We start from the raw sequence: 12247 nt of genomic DNA, 5'->3' as shown, positions 1-12247 counted from the left end.
TATAGGTTTGGCCTCTAATTACTAATCCATTTCTTACTACTACAATTTAAAATACGCACCAGCGTGCAATATTAATATTCCTAATTACTTAAATAAATTAAAAGAACGCAATAAAGTAATACTCCTCATACTTCCTCAATTATGAATTAGAGTATGTGCTTATTATAGGTAAGAAAGTGATAGGATGAAAGCATATAAACTTGCTGACCTCATTTCAATGTGACAATGATAGAAACCTTCTCAATTTTGCATCTTTAACCGGCCAATTACATTAGGTATAGAAAAAATATTCGTGCACTTCAAAATAAAAAAAATATTTTGTTTAGAGTAGTTGATTCGTGAATTGAACTTATCCATAATTTTTATTAATTATAGTATTATATATTCTTGCAATCTTGATGTTGCTTTCAGAACACCACATAATGATATTAATGACACCTCCATGCAATTTGTGCGACAAATATGAATTATTAGTTTGAAATTATTTCAAAAAGGAAAGGCGTAACAGCTAAGTTTAACTTGATATACATATATATATTAAATTGCCGATTTTCCCAATGTTTTTTTTTTTTCTGAAAAGCATTACATAAATTTATTTTTGAAAATTTTTAATTACTCATTACACTATTAATAAAGTGGGATCCTATTATCTACTAACATTAACTTTTTCACTATTTTTCTCTTTCATACTTTATTAAATTAGTGCTAAATTTTTAGAGAATGGATGACTGATGGAGATATTATTCTTTTTTATTATGAAGTATTATGATGGTAATAAAATAGTTAAAAGTAATTCTAAAAACGTGTGCTGCTAGGGCCCAAAAATTGGCCAATTAAGCCCATTTTGTAATTCACAAACGGAGGGCCCAACCAAAGCCATGCATGCGGAGATAATTTATTTTTCTATTATTTATTTCCAGTATTTCGATGTCTATTTTTTCGTCTATTTTGAATTTATGATAAAAACAATTGCAGCCACTTTTTTTATTTGGATAACATATAGCCACACGTAGGATACACAAATTTCTATCGACTTTCATTGGATGTGATTTTGTCCACGATTCAGTTGGGTCCCACATTTTTTATGACGAGTGATCCAAATCTTTGACACGCAAATTAGCTGACTAGTTTATTATATATTAAATTTTTAAAATGATCAAATGCAAAATTTCAAGATTATAGGAACGAAAAATGAATTAAAATATCATACTATAATTTTAAAGGTTTTATGCATGAAGCAACTAGATTTAGATATAAGTAAGTCATAAAAAAGTTGTCCTAAAAAATTATTTTCAAACGAATCAGAAATTCAACATTTTAAGATTTTATACGAAGTAGTTTAGATCAAGAACATGATATAAATTAAATATTAATAATTCATAAACGAATAAGAGATTTTGAAAATTGGATAACTTCTTTGCTTCATGAAAAGAAAATTGGATAGCTCCATAATGATTAGGTCTGTTACGTGCGTAAATCAAATATTGGAAAATTAATGCTTTTGCTTATGAGATGGTTCTATAATATCGTGATGATCCTCAACAAGAAGATAGCTTTCATTTCATGTCACTATAAATAAATAGTTTGTTGTTGAACAACTGTAAAATAAAAGGGCTGTACCTAAATAGCTAAAAAGTTTTTTGATGTGGGGACTACTCACCATTATTATTGCAAGCAAGAATTGAATTTATCAATATTTCTTGACTAATTTAATTAAATAGTACTACTTTGTTTTATCGACAATCAATATATGGTAATTTTATTTTATTTATTTGTTTACTAATATAAATTTCGGAGTGGATATAAACCCAATTATGGATTTTGTAATTGTTGCTTAACTTGGATGTCAAAAATCATCTGAATTTTCAGTGTGAAAGCAACATATAATGCGCGTCACAAGTTTGTTAGGGCAACAGCTTGATTCCATTAAATTCAGCTGAAATAAAGTATTTTAATTGTATTGTCAGAATTTGGCAATGAATTATTTCATTAATTGTTGAACTGTAATATGGTTTTAAGTTGAAACTCTTAACATTTATTTATTGAATTGTCTCATACGGAGTATGAGATATTTTTACCAATATAAAAAATAATAAGATGTATAATAGTTTCATAAACCTTTCTGGATACAAGAGTATTGAGGTGTTAAATTCACATACTAAAAAAAAATATTTTTTAAAGATTAAAAAATAGAGACGTAATTTTGGAAAATGAAATACAATTAATTTATGGCGTAAAAGAAAATAAAGATTATTGTTTAATCGTTGGTAGTATTTTAGAAACATAATTAACGTCTTTAATTGCATAATAAAATATTTTTACCCTTTTCTTTAGTGCAAAACAATTTGCGTCCATCTAAACATACACAGTTTACTTATTATTAAAAGATAAGCTTTTGTAGAGTATTGATAGAATAATATTTTTAAAGAGAATTAACAGGAGAAACTACCTCTAGCTTATATAGTAAACTACACTAAAACATATAATGCATTTTATTTACTTATTTAAATTAAGTCATAATAATGTGTACACAAACTTTATGCCTAATTTCAGTAATACTTGAATCTATCACTCTCTCTCATTTGAAAGACGCGTATATACACAATTTTTAAATTTGGCCAAGTTATAAATTCTAATTAGTCATATTTTATGAAATTAACAGCTAACATGCATGTTGACTTTGATCTCATAATGCACTAACGTTGTTGCATGAAAATTAAATTAATCAACAACTCTGCACTTAACACTCATTTAAAATTTCTGTACGGATATCCAAATCTACAAAAAATGTACACCAAAATTAATAGACATAATTTCATACTATTTTATGATGTTTCTTGGAAGCTCAAAAAGTACTGAGTCAATAATATATAAATAAAATCCTCTGTAATCTTTAATTATACAATTCACCTCCTGTCCCATGCTCTAAGGTCAAATCAATAATATTCATGTTTTTATATAATACTAATTAATACTATTATATGGGTGTAATGTAATGTATTCTATATAGTCTACGTGCATGATTGGATTTCAGATTAGCCGAATTTCCTATTTATATTTAATAAGAAAATAGTGCAAAGTAGTTGCCTGTAATCATGGAAACAATTAGCTAGTGGCATTAGGTGGCGGTCTGAAACCATAAAAATAAAATTCGTGAGATTTTTTTTAATTAATTTATAATTATCATGTTATATTTAATTGCATAGTATGGAAGTCGAAATCTTCTAGATTTATGATATGATGAATTTTTTTTGATTGATTTATAAAATGTATGTATGTGAATCTTTTCCTTGACGCAAATAATTAGATTAAAATTTTAATTACACACTTACCATCCCTTTCCGTTAACGATAGGTGGCGTGGGTCGGCCGGCGCACTATAGCCAACCCCCATTGCTTTTGTTGTTGGAATTACTTTTTATATATACGCAACACATTTCAGATTGAATTTGCATAAATAGGCAACACATGTCATATTTTGATTTTTCATCGAGTAATATATTGTTCTTTTTCTTTTTTTATTTATTTAATTTCTCTTGAAATTCAAAACAAATAAGCACAAAGGAAGAAACAAAACGAAAATTAGTCAAACATAGCCCACCATGTGGCCAAGAAACGACGCCGTATATTTTGTTTTCTAATGCTATTTTTATGACTTAGTTTAATTTAAGTATATGTGATAGACTAATAGGAGTAGTTAATCAGTCATTTTACACTACTTTATTCGGAATAGAGAAATATAAGCCTGCCAAATACTAGTTTTATTATCGATCATATACCAAAAAATAGTTGTAAAAAAAGTTTTTTAGGAAACCTATATATTTTGCAAGACATTTTTGGTAATCTAATTTTTAATTAGTTTTTTTTTTACGATCTTTTACAGAGAAAGAAGCTAGTTTATAATGTCTACAAAGTAGTAGTAATTTATTTTTGGTAATATAACTATCCCCAGTAAATTATAGCTACAATACCTTTAATGGTATAGTTTATCCAATTTGGTTTTATGATTAATTAGGATAATGACTATGATACAGTTTATGCTGGTCATATTTCTAAGTAGTGTATTTGGTAATTTAGCTACAATTTAAAGTTATCTTTAATTTATGTTTAATGTGATAGATAAACAAACTAAATTTTGTGTTGAGTAAAATAGTCTTAATAATATGTATGCATAAATTGTGAGTAAGAAAGATATAGGATAAATTAATAATTCTATTCCACTGGTTGCCAAATTTATGAGTTAATTTTCTAGATTTAATTAAATGTAAATTTTAAGGCATGCTTTCCCAGCCATAAAATAATAGCTAGTATTTAGTAGTGTAGTAATATTAATATGAGTACAAACGTCCACCAATGTTTGCACTTTGAATTTTATTTAGTTACACTGTTATATGTTTACTCGGTAAGTTAAAAGTGATTGATGATTTCGTAATCCAATTCAAATTTTGCAATTTTAAATTTACTTGAGAATAAGTGTCCAATTCAATTCGTGTGAAAAGTGACGTAACTCAGAAAATGAGAGACCAAATTTCAATCATGATTAAGTCAAGTGTTTAAATTTTATGGGCATTAAATAGGAGTAACATACTCCAAAAATTTGATATAAAGTTTTAAATTAATTAATAGTGTGTTTTGGGGCAAGCGAACCACAATTATAAATTAGAAAATATGTAGGGTAATTAGTTCTAATCCAAAACGTTCGGAAAAAAACAAAATTTATATTTACCATGCAAACACAATCCAAACAACAAAATTTGAAATACGATATAAAACAAATTTGAATTAAGTTTTTCAGAATATGAGTAATCGTTTATTTGTTTGTGGATTTGACATTGGACTGATTAACTACAAACTATTCTTTTCCACATATCAACGCGTCGATATTTGAGAAAATAGAATCAAAGAATATAATTATCTTTAATACTACTAATAAATTGCGATACAAAAATTAAAGCAGGCATGATGTGTGGATCTGAACGTGTCACTCCTAATTCAAATCATAAAAAGTTAGATTGAAACAATAAGATCCATATTTAATTTCAAGAATCTTGACTAGTAACGCTTTATAATAATCAGTTTAATTGGTGCGTGATGAAATCGTGATTATGACTCTTAAACTAATAATATGCTCCCATAATAATTAACTAAATAGAGGAGTAACAAAAAGACAATTACCATTACATGGCCTAATCCATTTCAAAATTATTTGTACCAATAATTTTATCTAAAGTTAGCATACATTTTTATAAAGATGAGCAATCCAAATAATTTGATATCTGAGGAGAGACTTTTGTTTTAAAATCTCAATAATCAATAATATTTCTAGACCGAATCAAAGAAAAAAAAGGTAAAGCAAGGAAGAGAAGAAGTTCTATTGAGTTAGTTTGATGCCGTAAGTTATTTATCTTGTAGAATTAAAGTCTCATAATTAATAAGGTGTTAGTGAATTCGAATCTTATTATTGTTTTTAGATATTTTATTTATGCATTTCAAAGAATGTAGATATTGTAATATAAGTAGAAAAGATAAGAATATTTTGCAATAATTTTTTTCCTTAAAATGTCTTCGAGATGAGAAAATATTCACTAGTCCTTCCACACTACATGGCGTTATGAGTTGGTGTGTCCAACAAATAGTTTTTTGACAAATGGAAAAACCTACATCCAATTAGACCATCACTATTTAGGAAAAATAGCTTAATAGAGGTATTTATATATGGAAATTATATAACTGTATTTCGACTAATAATGCATGCTTATTTGTGGTAACTTTCTTTACATTATCATGTATGTGAAAAAAAAATAGAATATTAGAAGTGTGTGGTAGCGAAGTTCACTTAGATGATTGCATATATTAAGATTATCTTGTGTGAATGTTAATTTTCATATAAATAGATAAATAATATCCAAATGTCAATTTAAACGTATGGATTAATAAGTTGATAATCTTTCATTAAATTTAAAATCAACTAATCTTCTAACTTTTATGTTTAAAAGAATATAAAATGAATAATCTTTGATTTTAATTTTCTTAGTTTAAAATTTTCTTGATTTTTGACATGCTACCAGGAAAAATAAATTAATTAATATGCTAATAAAACTTTAAATTATGATCATGCATTTTATTTGTGTAGATTTTTCAATTTAATTTATAGTTATATACATAATTAAATAAAAAAGAAAACTATAACCATAAAATTTCAAATAATAATAACAAAGTGCACTGTATAACTATAATTTTTTTACGCCAAAAATGAAGAGTAGACATAAAAATATTATTGTTATATTATGTATATATATTATATGGGAGGTGAAAAACATGTGGTAATTTCCATATATAAATACTACTACTATTATGCAATTTTCCATAAAAAAATGCTTGTCTAATTGGAGGTGATTTTCCATTTGTCAAGAAATGATTAATTGGACACACCAACTCATAGTGCCATGTGGTATGGAAGGACTAGTGAATATTTTCTCCTTCAAGATATCTAAAAAAAACAAACTCTCTTATAAGTAGATATTGCAGTTTTTACTATTCAGTGTCTGGTTCTCATTTTCTTAATGTAGGCTAATGAAGGGTGATATTTAAACTAACCCGTGAGGCCGTGACACATGATTTTAAATTTATGGCAAGCTGATTTATTACTATTTATATACTAACTAACCAACAAAAGAATGCACTAGTGTGTCTCACTGATGCTCTTAAGTACGCATATGTGTGTTCCATTGAAATTGCGAGTCGTTGAGCACGTCGTACTTGCACGTCTATTCATATTAAAAGCACTAAGTTTTGTTGCTAAATCTGAATATGTTAGCTGTTTTATTATTTTATAATTTAAAAAATCATATTATTTAATATTTTTAGTCTCAATTCTCATTTAGATGGTATATCGGCAATTTTTCACAATTCCATTAAACTTAGAGAAAGAAAAAGATTAAATCTATTAATGCGGAATTGAGGGATTACCATCAAGCATAATTTGAATCAAATAAACATATGCTTAGCATCAGAAATGAACTTTACTCTAGATAAATTAATAGTTTAACTAGACCAAATTTCTCACCCCCCCCCAAATTTGAAATCAAAACAAAAGTGATGAAAAAAAAGTTACCTACACAATAATAGGAATTACTAATAAATTTACTAATATGGTGGGAATAACCGAATTGAATTTGGTGCATGTGGGGCCCATCTCATTTCGAGCTTAACATTTTTCAAGTCTATAAAAGCAGAGGCAGCAGATGCAAGTTTCAAAATCCCACATTTACTGCAACTAAACAACAATACAACCACAACATACAAATATACACTGTGTGCCTAATTTCTCACTCATTCTTTATGACTCCTGCTACACAGGGAATCTGAAAGAGAGGAAGAAAAAGATAAAATCAAAGGGAGGCCAAGTTGATGCCTGCCATATTTTCCCTGGTTTAAAGATTGAATTTTTTTGTTCCATTTCGTCCAAAGGGAAGAATATAGGAAGAAAAAAAGTGGGGTGTTGAGAAAAAAGGGACATTTTTTAGTAAAGTTTCAAATTTGTGAAGGGCATTATGAGTTTAAAGATTGCATTTTTATTTGGTGTGCTGGCTTTGCTGAGCTCTTGTGGCAAAGCTTCTGTTTCGTATGATCATAAGGCCATTTCCATTAATGGGCAGAGAAAGATTCTCATCTCTGGCTCCATTCACTATCCAAGGAGCACACCTGAGGTATTTTCTTTTGAATTTCTTCACTTTCTCTTTCTCTCTCACACTCACACACTTACTTTCAAATTATATTAACCTTTTTATTGGGAAGTGTAGATGTGGCCGGATCTTATTCGGAAGGCTAAAGAAGGCGGCTTGGATGTGATTGAGACTTATGTTTTCTGGAATGGGCATGAGCCTGAGCCAGGAAAGGTAAGTTTTGTCTTTCCATCTATTTGGAAAGTTTATTAGTGGAGTATTGGTTTCAATTATGTTTGCTTTTTTGTAGTATTATTTTGGAGGAAGATATGATTTGGTGAAGTTTGTTAAGCTGGTGCAACAAGCAGGCCTTTATGTTAATCTCAGAATTGGACCCTATGCCTGTGCTGAATGGAACTTTGGGTAATAATGCAATTGCAATTTCACAGATTCTTTTTCTTCTTCTATAATAATTTAATAATTTATATGTTTTGGTTCAACTTCAGTGGCTTTCCAGTTTGGCTTAAGTATGTCAAAGGCATTAGTTTCAGAACTGACAATGGGCCTTTTAAGGTTTGTATACCAAATCTTTTGACATGTGAACTTTTGCTTTTGTATGATGAAGTCATTAATTTACTCTTGTGTAATTTGTTTTCCCATCTTGAAAGGCTGCAATGCAAAAGTTCACTACCAAGATTGTTAATATGATGAAGGCTGAGAGGTTGTATCAAACTCAGGGCGGTCCGATTATACTGTCGCAGGTTGTCCAGCTGCTCTGTTCTCCTTTCTATTTTCTTGTTTTTATGCATCAGTTTATTCACAGTATTCAGAAAGTTGAAAGATTTGTTTTTTATGTTGCTGGGTTAGATTGAAAATGAGTACGGACCAATGGAGTATGAGCTCGGTGCACCTGGCCGTGCTTACGCGCAGTGGGCAGCCAAAATGGCGGTGGGTCTTGGCACTGGTGTTCCGTGGATCATGTGCAAGCAAGACGATGCCCCCGACCCTGTTGTAAGCATTTGACCTTTATTTGACATAATTTAACTAGTTACTGACATCTCAATATTACCTTTGAATAAACTATTATACATATAATAGTTTTATTTCATGGATATTACCTGAATCTGGGTTTAATGTTTCCTTTCGACATGCAGATCAATACGTGTAATGGTTTCTATTGTGACTATTTCTCTCCAAATAAGGCATATAAGCCCAAGATATGGACTGAAGCATGGACTGGATGGTAGGTTTCGAGCTACTCTTGTGATGAGATGTTACAAGCTTACGGAATTTCATTTTTAAACTATCACTATTTTTGTAGTCACTTGAAATAATGTTTTGGTGACATGTTTTTGTACAGGTTTACTGAATTTGGTGGTGCAGTTCCATACCGACCAGCTGAAGATTTGGCGTTTTCTGTTGCAAGATTTATTCAAAAGGGGGGCTCCCTCATTAACTATTATATGGTAAATCGACCGCAGAAGGAGTTTGCTAGTTAATTGCAATAAATCATGGATATGGCTATATATATCTGACAATTTTCGATTTTTATCAGTATCATGGAGGAACGAACTTTGGCAGGACAGCCGGTGGTCCATTTATTGCCACCAGTTACGACTATGATGCACCTCTTGATGAGTATGGTATGCATTCAAAATCAGATCCACAATTTTATTTATTTGTTTTTAAGTGATTATTTATTTTAATGTTTCATGCAGCCATGCCTGATGTCTCCTAATATTCTGCTGACAGTGACCATCTAAATTTGAAATGAATAAAGTGGGAGTTGACTGAACCTGTACTTAAATATTACTCCTACATCTTTCTTACTGCCAATTCTATTTAGTATTCTGCAATATAATTAGACTGATTTTTCTAACAAATAGCTCCGATATATACGACAAAAATATTGGATAATGTAAGCAACCCTGTAGACATGGATGTCTTGTTTGAAACTTATGGCCAAAAGTTGATTAGGACGTGTATCCATACAATATTCGTTTCCTTCATGGTAGCCGGTTGTATCTGCTTCATATCCAAAAGCCCTGTCTTGTAGCTTTAGTCTATTGATAGACGTTCGATATTTCAATGATTTTTGCTGTCACTATCATTTAAATTGCTGCGCTTCGTTTGCCATGCCATCTTTCCAAAAATGATGCACAAAGCTAAAATTATGTATCTTTTGTGTAGGGCTACTGAGGCAGCCGAAATGGGGTCATCTAAGAGATTTGCATAGGGCAATTAAACTCTGTGAGCCAGCTCTCATTTCTGGGGATCCGACTGTCATGTCACTCGGACACAACCAAGATGTTGTTTCCTTTTCTTTTCCCTGACTGGAATCTTGTGTCCAATGATGGTAAATACTGACATGAACATCCATTATTTGAATGCAGGCTCATGTTTTCAGGTCGAAAAATGGAGCTTGTGCAGCTTTTATTGCAAACTACGACCAACATTCGTATGCAACTGTCTCCCTCTGGAATAGGCATTACAACTTGCCTCCTTGGTCCATCAGCATCCTTCCCGACTGCAAGAACACTGTTTACAACACGGCAAGGGTACGTGAAAAGATCCTTTTGTATGCTTATTCGCATTTTTTATGCTTTAAGGTGAATTTTAATAATCACTCTGTTTTGAATTTGCCACATCAAGATTGGTGCTCAAAGTGCACAAATGAAGATGACCCCTATCAACAGAGGATTTAACTGGCAATCATATATTGAAGATACAGCATCATCGTACGATGAGCGTTCGTTTACACTGGTTGGATTAAGGGAGCAGATCAATACAACCTGGGATAAATCTGATTATCTGTGGTATACTACAGAGTAAGTGCACATTTAGCTTTTGTTGAAGGCTCTAACAACACCTTTTGTTGAAATGGAGTTCGATTTCTTTCTTGACTTCTTGTACTTAACTTTCCTTGCTTGTTGCTAATAACCAGTGTGAGGGTCGATTCTCATGAAGGGTTTCTAAAAGGCGGCAAGTGGCCTGTTCTTACTGTCAATTCTGCTGGCCATGCCTTGCATGTATTCATCAATGGTCAATTATCAGGCAAGTTATCCAACTTGCAATAAACTCGACAATCTTTATCTATTGAATTTTGGTTGATTGATGCCTAAGGATCGGAACAAGTGAGTGCCATTTTGTTCAGACTCTTGTATTTCATGAAGCCTAACACCAGCCATTTTGTCTTTTGAGGCTTCATTTTGGTTGATTTAGCTCTGAGTAACATCTAAAAGGATAAACACTGGATTCTTCATTAGAATAGACACCACCACAAGCCAAAACAACAGGCGTGGGGCTTGCCACGTCAGAGTGATAATTATGAACACGTACTTACTTGCCACATATGTGTAATTTCTTGCAGGAACTACCTATGGAAGTCAAAATAGGCCTAAGCTAACTTTCAGTAAAGGTGTGAATCTTAGAGCAGGTGTTAACAAAATCTCTCTTCTAAGTATTGCGGTTGGGCTCCCGGTTCGTCTCCTTTTCCCTTTCTCAACTACATCCAAACATCATGTGCTATGCGATCTTTATGATAAACATATACTAGTATGATATATTGTTGAAGTAAATTGGTTTTTGGAGTACTTGTTCATATTCTTATCTTTCAATGTTTTTTTCTCAGAACGTGGGGCCTCATTTCGAGACGTGGAATGCTGGCGTCCTAGGCCCTGTTTCACTCACTGGCCTTAACGGAGGGAGAAGAGACTTGACATGGCAGAAATGGACTTACAAGGTGAGATTGTTATCATTTCAACACCCTCTTTTCATCATTTAGTTCATTTCCCCCTCATTGGCGACATGGTTTTGGTGGACAGGTTGGTCTCAAGGGGGAATCTCTAAGTCTTAATTCGCTCAGTGGAATCTCGAACGTGGAGTGGGTTGAAGGATCCTACGTTGCGCAAAGGCAGCCATTAACATGGTACAAGGTGAGTACATTTTGCTTAGAGAACTTTAGTGCTCTGCTATGGTTCATGTTAGGTAGGTTCATCTAAGAATGGTTGGTTGTTGACAGACGACTTTCAATGCTCCGGGAGGAAACGAGCCGTTGGCTTTAGATTTGAACACGATGAGTAAAGGTCAGATATGGATCAATGGTGAGAGCATCGGGCGCTACTGGAATCAGTACAAAGCATCCGGCAGCTGTGGTGAATGCAACTATGCTGGTTGGTTCAATGAAAAGAAATGCCTAAGAAACTGCGGCGAAGCTTCTCAAAGATGGTAATTCAAAAATCTTTGTGCAACATCTGCAATATAGGATCCGACATCTGCTTGTTCATCTATTTTTATATTTGTCGATCAAACAGGGATTCCTAACTCTAGCTTACAGGTACCATGTTCCTCGCTCGTGGCTCCGCCCATCTGGCAACCTTCTCGTTGTCTTTGAGGAATGGGGTGGTAATCCAAGCGGCATCACTCTAACGAAACGAGAAGTAGCAAGCGTATGCTCGGACATATACGAGTGGCAACCAACTCTAGTGAACTATCAGCTACAAGCATCAGGAAAAGTGGACAAACCGTTGAGGCCCAAAGCTCACCTCTCTTGTGATGCAGGGCAGAAGATCTCATCCATCAAAT

The 12247-nt window shown here is 32.0% G+C and overlaps 1 protein-coding gene across 1 annotated transcript in view; it reads left to right on the top strand.

The window, feature by feature from the left end:
- Positions 1 to 7270: 7270 nt before the first annotated feature.
- The window catches only part of LOC125205408 (beta-galactosidase-like), a 5677-nt gene continuing 700 nt past the window's right edge, over positions 7271 to 12247 (top strand). Inside the window, exons 1-18 of the mRNA XM_048104316.1 lie at positions 7271 to 7708; positions 7802 to 7897; positions 7974 to 8086; positions 8170 to 8236; positions 8332 to 8424; positions 8531 to 8674; positions 8818 to 8906; positions 9024 to 9129; positions 9219 to 9306; positions 9854 to 9972; positions 10057 to 10221; positions 10316 to 10491; positions 10608 to 10717; positions 11034 to 11143; positions 11295 to 11405; positions 11488 to 11598; positions 11685 to 11890; positions 12000 to 12246. Coding sequence (XP_047960273.1) covers positions 7553 to 7708; positions 7802 to 7897; positions 7974 to 8086; positions 8170 to 8236; positions 8332 to 8424; positions 8531 to 8674; positions 8818 to 8906; positions 9024 to 9129; positions 9219 to 9306; positions 9854 to 9972; positions 10057 to 10221; positions 10316 to 10491; positions 10608 to 10717; positions 11034 to 11143; positions 11295 to 11405; positions 11488 to 11598; positions 11685 to 11890; positions 12000 to 12246 — 2307 coding nt within the window. The 5' untranslated portion in view covers positions 7271 to 7552. The remainder of the gene's footprint in view (positions 7709 to 7801; positions 7898 to 7973; positions 8087 to 8169; positions 8237 to 8331; positions 8425 to 8530; positions 8675 to 8817; positions 8907 to 9023; positions 9130 to 9218; positions 9307 to 9853; positions 9973 to 10056; positions 10222 to 10315; positions 10492 to 10607; positions 10718 to 11033; positions 11144 to 11294; positions 11406 to 11487; positions 11599 to 11684; positions 11891 to 11999; position 12247) is intronic.

Source organism: Salvia hispanica, chromosome 2 (genome assembly GCF_023119035.1).
Source record: "Salvia hispanica cultivar TCC Black 2014 chromosome 2, UniMelb_Shisp_WGS_1.0, whole genome shotgun sequence".
Lineage (NCBI taxonomy): Eukaryota > Viridiplantae > Streptophyta > Magnoliopsida > Lamiales > Lamiaceae > Salvia > Salvia hispanica.
This window is presented reverse-complemented; position numbering and strand designations above follow the sequence as displayed.